Source organism: Oncorhynchus gorbuscha, linkage group LG04, assembly GCF_021184085.1.
Source record: "Oncorhynchus gorbuscha isolate QuinsamMale2020 ecotype Even-year linkage group LG04, OgorEven_v1.0, whole genome shotgun sequence".
Taxonomy (NCBI): Eukaryota; Metazoa; Chordata; class Actinopteri; order Salmoniformes; family Salmonidae; genus Oncorhynchus; species Oncorhynchus gorbuscha.
In genome coordinates, this window is record NC_060176.1 from 76,506,623 (window position 1) to 76,524,122 (window position 17,500).

Consider the following 17,500-nt stretch of genomic DNA (forward strand, 5'->3'; position numbering starts at 1 on the left):
AGAGCCTCTGTGAGAATATATTTATATACCGTGTTTGCTTATCGAAAGTGCAGGGCAACGGGAGGATTTGACATTTTATTTGTCCACCACAAGGTGGAGCCACTTGCTTTCGCTGCTCGTTCAAGCTACCAAGGCTCGTATTCACAAAGTGCGTAGGAGTAGGAGTGCGGATCTAGGATCAGGTGTCCCCCGTTGTCCATGTAATCATAATCATTATTAACTCAAACTCTTTACTCCGAGACACCTTTTGAATACAATACCTGAATGAATTATTTGGTTGGCCATACATTTAAAAAATAATAAATAAAATAATATGTTCTGTGCATTTCAGGATAAATCCAATAGTTTCAGTAGAATGAGGGAAGAGTAGGCTGGTTGTGGTTTAGAGAAAATAGAAAGTATGTTGTGAAATGGAGAGTTTCTCTGCCTATGGTTAGTGTTCCTGCGTGTTGCAGAGGCAGTGATGTACAGTATGATGCAGGGAGTTGACAGGCCAAATGCTAATAAGCTGTCAATAAATCAAGACCTCTCTGTCTCCACACACACACACACACACACACACACACACACACACACACACACACACACACACACACACACACACACACACACACACACACACACACACACACACACACACACACACACACACACACACACACACACACACACACACACACAGACACGCACGCACACACGTGGAGAAAGACATAGTTGAGATGGACTGCTGCATGCGTGTACACAAGTCTTTGAAAGGATTGATTTATTAACAGGTTCTGACAAATGCCTGTCAACACTTCCTGTCTGGGTGACGCTTGAGTGTTTCTATGTGTCAGCATGTCAGCATGTCTACAATTATATATGACCCTGTGTGTGTCCATATGTATGTATGCACATGTATTTGGGTGTGTGTGTGTGTGTGTGTGTGTGTGTGTGTGTGTGTGTGTGTGTGTGTGTGTGTGTGTGTGTGTGTGTGTGTGTGTGTGTGTGTGTGTGTGTGTGTGTGTGTGTGTGTGTGTGTGTGTGTGTGTGTGTGTGTGTGTGTGTGTGTGTGTGTGTGTGTGTGTGTGTGTGTTGCATAACGTAACATAGTAGCTTGCGAGTAAACATGTGCACTGCTCCCTGAAGTAACAGGTAAACTTCTATAGAATGGTACTATGTGAGCAGGAAGTACACTTACATAGGTTAACTTGTTAATTTTCCTGCAGTATAATGGCTGGTATATAAACTCCACCCTGGTTAGGGAGGTAGTAGTGAATGTGCATGCCATTACATTATGTCAAAAGCACTCCACAAACCAACCGTATTACACGCACACACACACACGCAGACAGGCAGGCACGCACGCAGACAAACGAGCACACACACACGCAGACAGGCAGGCACGCACGCAGACAAACGAGCACACACACACACACAGACAGGCAGGCACGCACGCAGACAAACGAGCACACACACACACGCAGACAGGCAGGCACGCACGCAGACAAACGAGCACACACACACACGCAGACAGGCAGGCACGCACGCAGACAAACGAGCACACACACACACGCAGACAGGCAGGCACGCACGCAGACAAACGAGCACACACACACACGCAGACAGGCAGGCACGCACGCAGACAAACGAGCACACACACACACACACACACTTGCATGCTTTACACACGCACTTTGTCACAGGATTTGCTGGCTGTAGAGTGAAGGAAGGGAGAGAGCACATGGTTGATATTCTCATATGGAAAAGAGGGTATTAAACCTACCCAGATAGACAGTATTAAACCTACCCAGATAGACAGTATTAGACCTACCCAGATAGACAGTATTAGACCTACCCAGAGATCTAGTATTAGACCTACCCAGACAGACAGTATTAGACCTACCCAGATAGACAGTATTAGACCTACCCAGATAGACAGTATTAGACCTACCCAGACAGACAGTATTAGACCTACCCAGATAGACAGTATTAAACCTACCCAGATAAACAGTAATAGACCAGTAGATGACAAATCAACAACCCCTCTGAAATGAAAGGCACACAACCACATGCACTGACGGCACACACATGCAGGTATTTCACCTGAATCCCTCCCAGGTGTAATTTCCCTTAGGTACAGATGCAGGATGATCTTTCCCTCCACTAACTGTCAGTGGACAAAATGCAACCACTTGACGAGGGAAGAATGCATCTAGTCATATATAAATAAATATATATGCCATTTAGCAGACGCTTTTATCCAAAGCGACTTACAGTCATGTGTGCATACATTCTACGTATCTAGTCAGGTGAAGATGTTCAGTGGCCAGCTTCAAAGGATACTTCAGGATTCTATCTTCTTCCCCAGAGGCAGATTATCTAGTGGACACCATTTGTATGTCTGTGTCCAGTATGAAGGTAGTTAGGGGTAGTTTTGCAAGCCAATGCTAACTAGCGTTAGCGCAATGACTGGAAGTCTATGGGTATCTGCTAGCAAAATAATCAATGGATTTATGTCATTCATTTAAAATCACAAAAATGTTGGTACCAATCGCATATTGCACCTTTAAAGTATAATTCTAACTTGAACCCTGAATCTAAACTCGAACTACATCAAAGTGTCTCTTGATTAATTTGATCAAATTGAGCTACATTTCCATTCCCAGGAAAAACACTTTGTATGGATTACACAGGCAAGCCGATAATCAAAACCTCTGATCAAAGTCAGATAATCTGCCACGTGTAATATGTTGAGGATCATGAGGAGTTGAACCTCTGCTCTACTTCACTAAGTTACAGAGTCAGTCGGACAACAACACAGTCTGTTTAACAGAGTCGGACAACAACACAGTCTGTTTAACAGAGTCGGACAACAACACAGTCTGTTTAACAGAGTCGGACAACAACACAGTCTGTTTAACAGAGTCGGACAACAACACAGTCTGTTTAACAGAGTCGGACAACAACACAGTCTGTTTAACAGAGTTAGACAACAACACAGTCTGTTTAACAGAGTTGGACAACAACACAGTCTGTTTAACAGAGTCGGACAACAACACAGTCTGTTTAACAGAGTCGGACAACAACACAGTCTGTCTAACAGAGTCGGACAACAACACAGTCTGTCTAACAGAGTCGGACAACAACACAGTCTGTCTAACAGAGTCGGACAACAACACAGTCTGTCTAACAGAGTCGGACAACAACACAGTCTGTCTAACAGAGTCGGACAACAACACAGTCTGTCTAACCCGGTCGGTCAACAACACAGTCTGTTTAACAGAGTCGGACAACAACACAGTCTGTCTAACACAGTCGGACAACAACACAGTCTGTCTAACCCGGTCGGACAACAACACAGTCTGTCTAACACAGTCGGACAACAACACAGTCTGTCTAACACAGTCGGACAACAACACAGTCTGTTTAACAGAATAGGACAACAACACAGTCTGTCTAACAGAATAGGACAACAACACAGTCTGACAACAACACAGTCTGTTTAACACAGTCGGACAACAAGACAGTCTGTGTAACACAGTCGGACAACAACACAGTCTGTCTAACACAGTCTGTTTAACACAGTCGGACAACAACACAGTCTGTCTAACACAGTCGGACAACAACACAGTCTGTCTAACACAGTCGGACAACAATATAGTCCAACACAGTCAAGCAAAGCATCCTAATGGTACGTGCAAATTGTCCAGTTCACATGTCCTATATAGGACCAGTGGACCAGTGTAGATGACATATTTACAGCACCACGGTGCTAACGGCTGTGCATTATTACGAAACACTCACTGATAGGATCATAAGATGGCCTCCATCCCAAATGGCACCCTATTCCCTACATAGTGCACTAGTTTTGACCAAATCCCCATCAGCCCTGGTCAAAATTAGTGCACTACACTCTAAGAAAAAAGGGTTCTAAAAGAGTTCTTCGGCTGTCCCCATAGGAGAAAACGTTTCTACATGAAACCAGAAGGTTCTCTCCTATGGGGACAGCCAAAGAACCATTTTAGGTTCTAGATAGCACCTTATATTCTAAGAGTGTACATAGGGAATATGGTGCCATTTGGGACGCAGGGATGGGATCAGACAGGATCAGACGGGATCAGGCGGGATCCATCTGAGCCTGAGGAGAGACTGGCGGAGAGAATTAAACCATTACAGGGAGATCTGAATCACAACCTGAGCAGAGTTACTGGTGTGGCTGGAAGGAGAGAGAATGAGAGAAACCAGGAAGAAATCTGTCTGACCTTTCTGACTGTCTGACTGACCTTTTCTGAATGTCTGACTGACCTTTCTGACTGTCTGTCTGATTGACAGTCTGTATGACTGACTGTCTGACTGCTTGACTGTCTGACTGACTGTCTGACCTTTCTGAATGACTGACTGACTGACCGTCTGACATTTCTGACCATCTGACCTTCTAACTGTCTGACCTTTCTGACTGTCTGTCTATCTGACTGATTGTCTGTCTAACTGTCTGTCCATCTGACTGATTGTCTGTCTAACTGTCTGTCTATCTGACTGATTGTCTCTCTAACTGTCTGTCTATCTGACTGTCTGACTGACTGTCTGACCTTTCTGTCTGTCTATCTGACTGATTGTCTGTCTAACTGTCTGTCCATCTGACTGATTGTCTGTCTAACTGTCTGTCCATCTGACTGATTGTCTGTCTAACTGTCTGTCCATCTGACTGATTGTCTGTCTAACTGTCTGTCTATTTGACTGATTGTCTGTCTAACTGTCTGTCTATCTGACTGATTGTCTGTCTAACTATCTGTCTATCTGACTGTCTGACTGACTGAATGTCTGACCTTTCTGACTGTCTGTCTGACTGTCTGTCCATCTGACTGATTGTCTGTCTAACTGTCTGTCTATCTGACTGATTGTCTGTCTAACTGTCTGTCTATCTGACTGTCTGACTGACTGTCTGACCTTTCCGACTGTCTGTCTGACTGTCTGTCCATCTGTCTGTCTGACTGACTGTCTGACCTTTCTGACTGTCTGTCTGACTTTCTGTCCATCTGACTGATTGTCTGTCTAACTGTCTGTCTATCTGACTGTCTGACTGACTGTCTGACCTTTCTGACGGTCTGTCTGACTGTCTGTCCATCTGACTGATTGTCTGTCTAACTGTCTGTCTATCTGACTGTCTGTCTGAGTGTCAGGACCAACGTGAGCTGGATCATCCAGACAGACAGTCAGTCAGTCAGACACGTGTCGACTAAGCAACAGAACAGCTGTCTGGGGTTTAACGCCAACATGGATCCAGCAGCTGTGTTGTAGTGACTCTGATACAGATAAACCCAGTTGTGTGTCATGGTAAACAGAGTTCAACCATCTCCATGTTATCACCACCACTGGTGTATCCTCTGTGATAAGGCTGTCTATGTACTGAAAAGGGGAATGTGTGCCACTTTGACAGAACAGCCGCAATAAGCTAGTGAGATGGTACGGTTGTCATAGAGGTGTCATATTCTGGGTAATATGATTTTTGGGACAAGCAGGGAAACAGAGATGCCCTCTGGCATCCTGTCACCTGGGGCTAGGGGTCACATAAGACCACTGTGTGTGTGTGTGTGTGTGTGTGTGTGTGTGTGTGTGTGTGTGTGTGTGTGTGTGTGTGCGTGCGTGCGTGCGTGCGTGCGTGCGTGCGTGCGTGCGTGCGTGCGTGTGTGTATTTATCTATGTGTGTGTGTGCCTGTGTGCGTGTGTTTTGACAGCTTGATGCATCGACAGCTCATTTGCAAACAGCCAAAACATCAGGCTCAACCTAGACGGTAAAGCTTTCTTCCGACAAATGGTAAGTTTAGGAAAAGCTCCCCACCATCAACCTCATTAAAGCCTCCCATACTGCACCACACAGTAAACAGATAGGGTTACAGCAGGCTAAGAATATGCACCGGCGTCAGAGTATCTCCTCTAGCCTGGGACTCACAGAGGGAAACGGGGGGGTGTCATGGACTGTTGGAGACAGACAGACAGACAGACAGACAGACAGACAGACAGACAGACAGACAGACAGACAGACAGACAGACAGACAGACAGACAGACAGACAGACAGACAGACAGACAGACAGACAGACAGACAGACAGACAGACAGACAGACAGACAGACAGACAGACAGACAGACAGACAGACAGACAGACAGACAGACAGACAGACAGGAAAGTAAGGGGGGAGAAAAAAACTAGACAAAATGTCCGGATTGTTTCGCTACTGTTCTACTTGTATGCACTGTGTACAGCAAATGAGTAATTATACTATTACTAACGACAAAACATAAACATAGTCCTTCTCCTACGCCTAAATCTGCCATTGTGCCCGTACTTTGTGGTTTCACAATAATATTTCCAAGTTTGACCTTAGTTACTTGAAAAAACACTAAAAACAAAAACAGCTTTTTGCTTTAGTGCCTCAGTGCCAAAACACGTTTTACCCAAACCACCTGAACCCTGACAAGTTCATACCTATACCACCTGAACCCTGACAAGTTCAGACCTAAACTACCTGAACCCTGACAAGTTCATACCTAAACCATCTGAACCCTGACAAGTTCAGACCTATACCACCTGAACCCTGACAAGTTCATACCTATACCACCTGAACCCTGACAAGTTCAGACCTAAACTACCTGAACCCTGACAAGTTCAGACCTAAACCACCTGAACCCTGACAAGTTCAGACCTAAACTACCTGAACCCTGACAAGTTCAGACCTAAACTACCTGAACCCTGACAAGTTCAGACCTAAACTACCTGAACCCTGACAAGTTCATACCTAAACCACCTGAACCCTGACAAGTTCATACCTAAACCATCTGAACCCTGACAAGTTCATACCTATACCACCTGAACCCTGACAAGTTCATACCTAAACCACCTGAACCCTGACAAGTTCATACCTAAACCACCTGAACCCTGACAAGTTCATACCTAAACCACCTGAACCCTGACAAGTTCATACCTAAACCACCTGAACCCTGACAAGTTCATACCTAAACCACCTGAACCCTGACAAGTTCATACCTAAACCACCTGAACCCTGACAAGTTCATACCTAAACCATCTGAACCCTGACAAGTTCAGACCTAAACCATCTGAACCCTGACAAGTTCAGACCTAAACTACCTGAACCCTGACAAGTTCAGACCTAAACTACCTGAACCCTGACAAGTTCAGACCTATACCATCTGAACCCTGACAAGTTCAGACCTATACCATCTGAACCCTGACAAGTTCAGACTGGCACTTTGAACACGAGCAGTACCAACTAAACAGCTTCAACACCTTCATTGTTAATTTAGTAAAATTACTCCTACGTTCCAAATGGCCCCCTATTCTCTTTATGCTTTGATACTTTTGACCAGGGCTCATAGAATAGTGTACTATATAGGGAACTGGGCACCATTTGGAACTCAACCTTCATCTCAACTGATTTACACCTCAAATAGTTCTGTTGATCTTCTAAAACTGTCTGCAACAACATCCAGTAGGCTACACACAATGGTGAAAAGTTCATATTAGATGACTATTGTTTCTGAACTTTAAGGTTCGGTTTCACTGTGGTAGCAGGCCACTATACGATCCAATGAGAACTCACATATCCACATCCAAGCTGTCATATCATATTATAGTACCGTAGCTCCTGTAACAGAAAGGTCATTCACAGTGACACACAGTGCTGTACATGATGGACCCAACCTCCTAATCCCTAACCATGGTTTAACCCCAGTTTCATACTGAGACTTTTAGGGCAACATCTTTCCATTGGACCCAGATGAGGGAGGAAGGGAGGATGAGTAAAAGGGGAGGAGCCTGTTAGTGCCACTCACCCGTTCAACTGCGCAGCTCCGCCCTGGCTCTCCGTTAGGCCCCGCCTCTGGCCCATGGCCACCTCGCAGGCGTTCTCGTTGGAGTAGAGGTTGAAGGGCGTGTTATAGACAGAGGGCTGGGGTGCGGCAGGGAGGGAGGGGGGTGAGGAGCAGGAGGAGAAAGGGAAGAGGGGCTGGGGTGGAGGAGGAGTGCGGGCTAGGGTGGCGGGGGTGAAGGCAGAGGATGCAGAGGGAATGAAGGCGGAATGGGGGGAGCGTGCGATGGGGTAGTCCCTGTCCTCTCTCCCGCAGCCCCCAAAGGGCCGGGCAGTTTTGTTGTGTGGGGCGCTGGGGATAAGACTGGTGGGCTCAGTGGGATGGTGGTGGGAGGGGGGATGGTGGTGGCTGATAATAGCCACAGGCTTAATGATCTCTGATGGCTCGACCTACATGTTGGAGGAAAGGCATGCAGGATGCATCAACACATCAACACAACACATGCAACACTGATGTTTCCACAACTCTCTTAGAAACAGCCAAAAAGGCACTTTGTAAGGGGAATTATCTTAACCAAATCAAAGACTATTGTATCGTTCTGCCCTTTCGCTTAGAAATTGTTAAAATACTAAATTATCCCTCTGAGAAGAGAGAAGCATCAGTTTTTATTTGATTTGAACTGAAACCATAAAAACAATGGAACAACTAGGCAACTACTGTATTAAAATGGAACAAGTAGGCAACTACTGTATTAAAATGGCACAACTAGACAACTACTGTATTAAAATGGAACAACTAGGCAACTACTGTATTAAAATGGCACAACTAGACAACTACTGTATTAAAATGGAACAACTAGACAACTACTGTATTAAAATGGAACAACTAGACAACTACTGTATTAAAATGGAACAACTAGGCAACTACTGTATTAATATGGAACAACTAGACAACTACTGTATTAAAATGGAACAACTAGGCAACTACTGTATTAATATGGAACAACTAGAATGACTTTACAAATGGTGGTCTTGTTCCCAGCATGCAACACAGATGTTGTGTGACATCATTTCAGAGGGGCCCAATTTATGCAAAGACATTCAACATCAATCAAATGAACTATGTTCACTTTTTTACAGTAACTAGCTGGAATACCAATGTTGAATCAGATATTTTGTTAGGTCTATACCTGGCTTAAAGAGGGAGAGAATCACATCGTCTGTGATAAACATACGTACCTTCGGGGCCACGGGAGGTTTTGGGACGGTGGAGGCTCTGTGAAGACAAGAAGATAATTAAGCAGTGGATGTACGCGCTTGTAGCACGTTGTCTGGGCTACATTGGTGACATCACAACTTCCCTGAGATCTGAAGCCAACGTTCACTCACAGAGTCTTTGCTCCGTCAGCTAAAACGGCTGGCATTGAGTGGCGTGTGTTGTTGTGCAGAAGGTTGTGAGTTTGAGCCCCACTCGGATCAGAACAGAAAGCACTTGGTTACTAATATGCATGCGTTATCAGCCACGAACACACCAAATCATGTGTCAATGTAACTTTGTCCACATTGCAAATGATAGACAGACCATGTAAATAGAGTCACACGTAGCTTTACTAAAAAAGTGTCTGTTTTCAATATGTAATGCCTCAATTGCATGTTGTCCCCATTGGGGCAGACATTAGACCTGCCACAGTTGAGTAGCACTATTGATGCTCCTAAGAGCATTCTGTTCTGCTGAGATCATCTTTTCATTTTGGTGGGAGCTGAAATAAACCCCGGCAATTATGAGGGAAACATTTTGACTTGAGCTTTGAATGGAGCGCAAGAGGCAGTTGCCGAGAGAGAGTTTGTTGTCTTCGAACTTGGCAGCATCCAAAACTGATCCCTGTCCATGAAACTTGGATTACAGACAGAAAGAACATAGGTCACATCAGATGCCAGCTGTTGAAAGTCTATTAAAGCAACCCCATCTATTTGATACCAATGAATCTGGTGCCCTGAGGAGACTGGCCAAAGCTGGCCCTCAGAGACATTTCAATGTCAGCAGCTAGATGAAACATTCTAGAACATCTCGGAGTCACCATAAACCTTTCCAGGAAGGTTTCCCTGAGCGTTTCTGACCCCTTCCTGTGCTTACAGTCTCTTCCCTTGAACAAGGTTTCCCAGGTAGAGGTCTTCTGAGCTCAACGGGAGAAGAAATAAAGGGTACATTATTGCAGTTTCAAGCTGACACTCTCTTGTTTTTTTATTTGGGGGGGGGGGGGGGGGGGGTTGTACCTTTATTTATCCAGGCAAGTCAGTTAAGAACAAATTCTTATTTTCAATGATGGCCTAGGAACAGTGGGTTAACTGCCTGTTCAGGGGCAGAACGTCAGGTTTGTACCTTGTCAGCTCGGGGGTTTGAACTTGCAACCTTCCGGTTACTAGTCCAACGCTCTAACCACTAGGTTACCCTGCCGCCCCAATGACCAACTTATAAGCAACTTTGAACAGTCAACTTTTGACTTTGAAATGTAGACAAAATGTAATGGAAAAAAGAGTTGCGCTCGCTTAAGCTAATGAGCTAATCACCATCAAGCTTGACATAAAGCAAAAACGGACGCAAGAAAAGGTTTCAGTAAATTTAGCAGCCCATGGCTGCTTACCTGGGGCCCCCTATGTTAAGCCATTAGAGTATCCCTTCGTCTGGGCTGTGTTACATGGGACATCATTTAGAGGAGATATGATAGCCTATTAATCATACACTCCCACATCTCCCCTGTCCTGCCTGGGGACAGCCCAGCATCCCAGAGCATAACCAAAGTGCTCTGACACCTTGGCATTTATCTCTCTTCAGGCACGGGGTGAAGTTTCCCGTAGGTACAGATCTAGGATCAGCTTCCCCTCCCACAAACCAAACCTTGATCATTGTTGGGGAAATGAAAAACAGACCCAAGATCAGCGTCTAGGGGCAACTTCACCTGACACCTCGGCATCCATCTCCCTCCCACAGCGCTTTCTGACCTGTGGATGGATCAGCCATCTGAATCACACCCCACAGCTTGCACAAGCCCCTTCACAGGTCAGCCTATGGGGATGAGTTAGGGTCAGAGAGAGAGGGTGGGGGGACTACTGCTGTGTACTGACTGAAGCATAGCAATGAATAAATAAGATTGAAAGCACAAACAACAATCAGATCAGATTGTTGTTTGTCCAGGTTGTTTGTCCAGATTGTTGTTTGTTCTGTGTGCTTTGTTACTGTGGATGCAGACACTGATGGATGACTCCAACACTGACGGATGACTCCAACACTGACGGATGACTCCAACACAGACGGATGACTCCAACACTGACGGATGACTCCAACACTGACGGATGACTCCAACACTGACGGATGACTACAACACAGACGGATGACTCCAACACTGACGGATGACTCCAACACTGACGGATGACTCCAACACAGACGGATGACTCCAACACTGACGGATGACTCCAACACTGACGGATGACTCCAACACTGATGGACGACTCCAACACTGATGGATGACTCCAACACTGATGGATGACGCCAACACAGACACTGACGGATGACTCCAACACAGACGGACGACTCCAACACTGACGGATGACTCCAACACTGATGGATGACTCCAACAGTGATGGATGATGCCAACACAGACGGATGACTCCAACACAGACGGATGATGCCAACACAGACACTGATGGATGACTCCAACAGTGACACTGACACTGACGGATGACTCCAACACTAATGGATGACTCCAACACTGATGGATGACTCCAACACTGACGGATGACTCCAACACAGACGGATGACTCCAACACTGACAGACAACTCCAACACTGACGGATGACTCCAACACTGATGGATGACGCCAACACAGACACTGACGGATGACTCCAACAGTGATGGATGATGCCAACACAGACGGATGACTCCAACACAGACGGATGACTCCAACACAGATGGGCGACTCCAACACTGATGGATGACTCCAACACTGATGGATGACTCCAACAGTGACACTGATGGATGACTCCAACAGTGACACTGACGGATGACTCCAACACTGATGGATGACTCCAACACTGATGGATGACACCAACACTGATGGATGACTCCAACAGTGATGGATGACTCCAACAGTGACACTGATGGATGACTCCAACACTGATGGATGACTCCAACACTGATGGATGACTCCAACACTGATGGATGACTCCAACACTGATGGATGACACCAACACTGATGGATGACTCCAACAGTGATGGATGACTCCAACAGTGACACTGATGGATGACTCCAACACTGATGGATGACTCCAACACTGATGGATGACTCCAACACTGATGGATGACTCCAACACAGACGGATGACTCCAACAGTGACACTGATGGATGACTCCAACAGTGACACTGACGGATGACTCCAACACTGATGGATGACTCCAACAGTGATGGATGACTCCAACACTGATGGATGACTCCAACAGTGACACTGACGGATGACTCGACACTGATGGATGACTCCAACAGTGATGGATGACTCCAACACTGATGGATGACTCCAACACTGACACTGACGGATGACTCGACACTGACCATGAAATGGTATCAATCTCCACAGAGCAGAACATGTTGAATCAATAAAGCCCAGTGTTAGATTCTGTGGGAGATTAGAATGAGGACAGAGCCAGGAGAGATCGGGTGAAGGGGAGCGTGCCTCCTCCTCTTCCCCAGGGATGGAGACAGTTTGGTGGTGAGAGAACAGAGGTTGTGCAGGCGCTCTGGAGGTGCTCTGGAGGTTCCCCCAACCACTTCCCCTCACTGTGATGCATTGTATACATGCCACTCCCCTCCTGTCTTTGACTGAGTTTTATGGGGGAGACATTTCACACAAGCTCTATTTATGTGTGTAACCCCATAAAAATAATGTGTTTTACGCCTTGCCTGGACGAGGCTGTAAATACTTAATTCTCCCATACACAAACACACCCCATACACAAACACACCCCATACACAAACACACCCCATACACAAACACACCCCATATGGGTGCACCCTCAGACACACACACACTCACACTCACACACACACGCACGCACGCACGCACACACACACACACACACACACACACACACACACACACACACACACACACACACACACACACACACACACACACACACACACACACACACACACACACACACACACACACACACACACACACACAGACAGACAGACAGACAGACAGACAGACAGACAGACAGACAGACAGACAGACAGACAGACAGACAGACAGACAGACAGACAGACAGACAGACAGACAGACAGACAGACAGACAGACAGACAGACAGACAGACAGACAGACAGACAGACAGACAGACAGACAGACAGACAGACAGACAGACAAGCGGGGCGCGGTCCCATGGATGCCAGGCCTGACAGGTTGTGCCAGAGCACATTTCATGGGCTTTTGGAATAACACAAAGGACAAATGGCTGGTCAAACCACTCCCTAACACCTGCATACAGACTCTCACAGCAGCAGCACAACATGCTGCTTCCATGATGTGTTCAGCACCTAAGGTTTAAAAAACAGAAGCTCTAACCAAGACCAAGAGGCTCACACGTAAGGTTTAAAAAACAGAAGCTCTGACCAAGACCAAGAGGCTGACACATAAGGTTAAAAAACCAGAAGCTCTGACCAAGACCAAGAGGCTGACACATAAGGTTAAAAAACCAGAAGCTCTGACCAAGACCAAGAGGCTGACACATAAGGTCTGACCAAGACCAAGAGGCTGACACGTAAGGTCTGACCAAGACTAAGAGGCTGACACGTAAGGTCTGACCAAGACTAAGAGGCTGACACGTAAGTGTAAAAACCAGAAGCTCTGACCAAGACCAAGAGGCTGACACATAAGGTTTAAAAAAAGAAGCTCTGACCAAGATCAAGAGGCTGACATATAAGGTTTAAAACCAGAAGCTCTGACCAAGACCAAGAGGCTGACACATAAGGTCTGACCAAAACCAAGAGGCTGACACATAAGGTTTAAAACCAGAAGCTCTGACCAAGACCAAGAGGCTGACACATAAGGTTTAAAAAAAGAAGCTCTGACCAAGATCAAGAGGCTGACATATAAGGTTTAAAAACAGAAGCTCTGACCAAGATCAAGAGGCTGACACATAAGGTTTAAAACCAGAAACTCTGACCAAGACCAAGAGGCTGACACATAAGGTTTAAAACCAGAAGCTCTGACCAAGACCAAGAGGCTGACACATAAGGTCTGACCAAGACCAAGAGGCTGACACGTAAGGTCTGACCAAGACTAAGAGGCTGACACGTAAGTGTAAAAACCAGAAGCTCTGACCAAGACCAAGAAGCTGACACATAAGGTCTGACCAAGACCAAGAGGCTGACACATAAGGTTTAAAAAAAGAAGCTCTGACCAAGATCAAGAGGCTGACATATAAGGTTTAAAACCAGAAGCTCTGACCAAGACCAAGAGGCTGACACGTAAGGTCTGACCAAGACCAAGAAGCTGACACATAAGGTCTGACCAAGACCAAGAAGCTGACACATAAGGTCTGACCAAGACCAAGAAGCTGACACATAAGCTCTGACCAAGATCAAGAGGCTGACATATAAGGTTTAAAACCAGAAGCTCTGACCAAGACCAAGAGGCTGACACGTAAGGTCTGACCAAAACCAAGAAGCTGACACATAAGGTCTGACCAAGACCAAGAGGCTGACACATAAGGTCTGACCAAGACCAAGAAGCTGACACATAAGGTCTGACCAAGACCAAGAGGCTGACACATAAGGTTTAAAAACATAAGCTCTGACCAAGATCAAGAGGCTGACACGTAAGGTCTGACCAAGACCAAGAGGCTGACACGTAAGCTCTGACCAAGACCAAGAGGCTGACACGTAAGCTCTGACCAAGACCAAGAGGCTGACACGTAAGTGTAAAAACACAAAGTGAGGAGCAGCGTGCTGGTTTGTGTTTTCCTGGAAGATACTTGCACATTATTGCCTGCAACAAGAGACCATTTTTTATTGCCTTGGTACTATTTCCACAAGTATGTAGTAACATTTCACAACTCTTGGTATGAAATTCAAAACAGATAATCAAAAAGGCTGTTTTTCAAAACTTGAAGCACAACACACTTTTTTCACCAAAATCTGTGTTTCATCTAGAAAAACCTTTCATATAAAGTTACTGCGTTTCACAATGCAATGTTCACAATACTTTTCATATGATTCATTTGTTTAAATACATTTGACCATCACTTACTCCAACTGTGTTTAAGGGTCAACCTTTTAAGCGTTTGGTAAACATATAGATTTTAAAATAAGATGTTATTGGTCACCATATAAAAGAGGGTGTGTGAACACAATTTCTTTCAACATGGAGCAGGATAGAACAGCAAGGGAGAGGAAGAAATAAAAAGAGCTTGTGGACAAGGAGCCCAGTCAGAGAGGTGGACAAAGAGCCAGTCAGAGAGATGGACAAGGAGCCAGTCAGAGAGGTGGGCAAGAGCCCAGTCAGAGATGTGGGCAAGGGCCCACTCAGAGAGGTGGACAAAGAGTCAGTCAGAGAGATGGACAAAGAGCCAGTCAGAGAGATGGACAAGGAGCCAGTCAGAGAGGTGGGCAAGAGCCCAGTCAGAGATGTGGGCAAGGGCCCAGTCAGAGAGGTGGGCAAGGGCCCAGTCAGAGAGGTGGACAAGGAGCCAGTCAGAGAGGTGGGCAAGGAGCCAGTCAGAGAGGTGGGCACGGGCCCAGTCAGAGAGGTGGGCAAGGGCCCAGTCAGAGAGGTGGGCAAGGGCCCAGTCAGAGATGTGGGCAAGGGCCCAGTCAGAGAGGTGGGCAAGGGCCGAGTCAGAGAGGTGGGCAAGGGCCCAATCAGAGATGTGGGCAAGGGCCCAGTCAGAGATGTGGGCGGACAAGGGCCCATCAGAGAGGTGGGCAAGAGCCCAGTCAGAGATGTGGGCAAGGGCCCAGTCAGAGAGGTGGACAAGGGCCCAGTCAGAGAGGTGGACAAGGAGCCAGTCAGAGAGGTGGGCAAGGGCCCAGTCAGAGAGGTGGGCAAGGGCCCAGTCAGAGAGGTCAAATAGGTGGGCAAGGGCCCAGTCAGAGAGGTGGACAAGGGCCCAGTCAGAGAGGTCAAATAGGTGGACAAGGGCCCAGTCAGAGAGGTCAAAAAGGTGGGCAAGGGCCCAGTCAAAGAGGTCAAAGAGGTGGGCAAGGGCCCAGTCAGAGAGGTGGGAAAGGGCCCAGTCAAAGAGGTGGACATCAGAGAGAGGGAGGCAGATGGCAGAGAACTGTTGTGTCTAAAGAAGTCCCGGCCATCGTCGTTGACCATGTGGTAAACAGAGGTCTTACCATGGCAGATTAGTTCACCTCAATCTGAAAAGAGAAACTGTCAATTCAACCATGAGAACGTTTAGTCAAGAAAACCAGTAAGTCTGCAGGATATGCACTATGCTTTACATTTACAGTAAGTGGCATATTATAATGCATTTAGATTCACAAAACATGTTCCAGTATTGTTATTCTTATAGTGTTGACTCTGTTCTACCCTCAGAACAAACAGAAGACCCTAGGTGGTGACCGTGGCCGTGTCCTGACAGATCAGCAGGAGTGGACAGCAGTGGACATGATGAGGGCCAGGAATGACATACGACTGTCTGAAATAAAGCCGGCCATTGATTGAGGAGAACGATGACACCGTTGCCAATGTGGCATCCATCAGCCTACCAACAATCGCCCGCCTTTTGAAGAGGTACCAGGTATCTATGAAAGACATTTACCTGGTGCCTTTTGAGAGAAACAACGACCGGGTGAAACATGTTCAGGTACAGCACTGTATACTGTATTACTGTTACTATTAATGCACATGCTACTTCACAATATCATTCTGGAACTATACTGTAAAATTAACTAACCAAAATGTAATTTTAGAGGGTGATGGTGCTTAATGCTGATGAAGCCGGCTTCAACCTGTCTAAAACGTGGCGGAACCTCATCGGAACCTCATCGGAACCTCATCAGCCAACCGACTGTCCAAGTGCCTGGACAACGTTGGAGACACGTTGGCGATATCTCAGAAGATGATGTGGTAGGCAGTAGGTCATTACTCGGATCTTACAGCGCTGCGCAGCTCATTGTGTTTCTCAATGAAATTGAGCAGGCCTGTCAAAGTGAAGGAGTCATCTATGTCATTGTGTGGGACAATGTCAGGTTACACTATGCAGAGGTGGTCATAAGCATTTTGTTTCGTGTCAGATGGAGCGTACAGCCTGGAAGCTTCCAGACTATATACACCAGATCCCATTGGAGTCTGAGGTAATCACTACATGACCAAAAATGTAGTGAGATTAAAATGTGTCCTTTCCCATGGGAGCCTGATGCTAATTACCTCGACCATGTGCCCTTCCGTAAATCATGAATGTAGAGCCTTAATGTATATCCTGGCAGACTAATACCCTCCAGCTACCGAGAAAGACTTGACCACTGGGTTTTTCATTTATTAATAATTAAATCTCCTCCTCCTCTTCCTCATCATCTTCCTCCTCTTCCTCCACCTCCTCCTCCTCAACTTCCTCCTCTTCCTCCACCTCCTCCTCCTCTTCCTCCTCAACTTCCTCCTCTTCCTCCACCTCCTCCTCCTCCTCCTCCTCATCT

General features: G+C 46.3%; 1 protein-coding gene across 9 annotated transcripts in view; it reads right to left on the reverse strand.

The window, feature by feature from the left end:
* The window catches only part of pdlim5a (PDZ and LIM domain 5a), a 145,682-nt gene that overhangs the window by 51,868 nt on the left and 76,314 nt on the right, over nt 1-17,500 (reverse strand). For 8 of the 9 annotated variants that reach the window (XM_046348122.1, XM_046348129.1, XM_046348127.1 and 5 more), the window contains exons 4-5: nt 9,045-9,081; nt 7,831-8,255 (exon numbers count right to left, since the gene is read on the reverse strand). In XM_046348122.1, the coding sequence (XP_046204078.1) occupies nt 7,831-8,255; nt 9,045-9,081 (462 nt within the window). Of the gene's footprint in view, nt 1-1,675; nt 1,696-7,830; nt 8,256-9,044; nt 9,082-17,500 lie in introns of all 9 variants that reach the window. The other variant, XM_046348128.1, reaches the window with a different exon arrangement.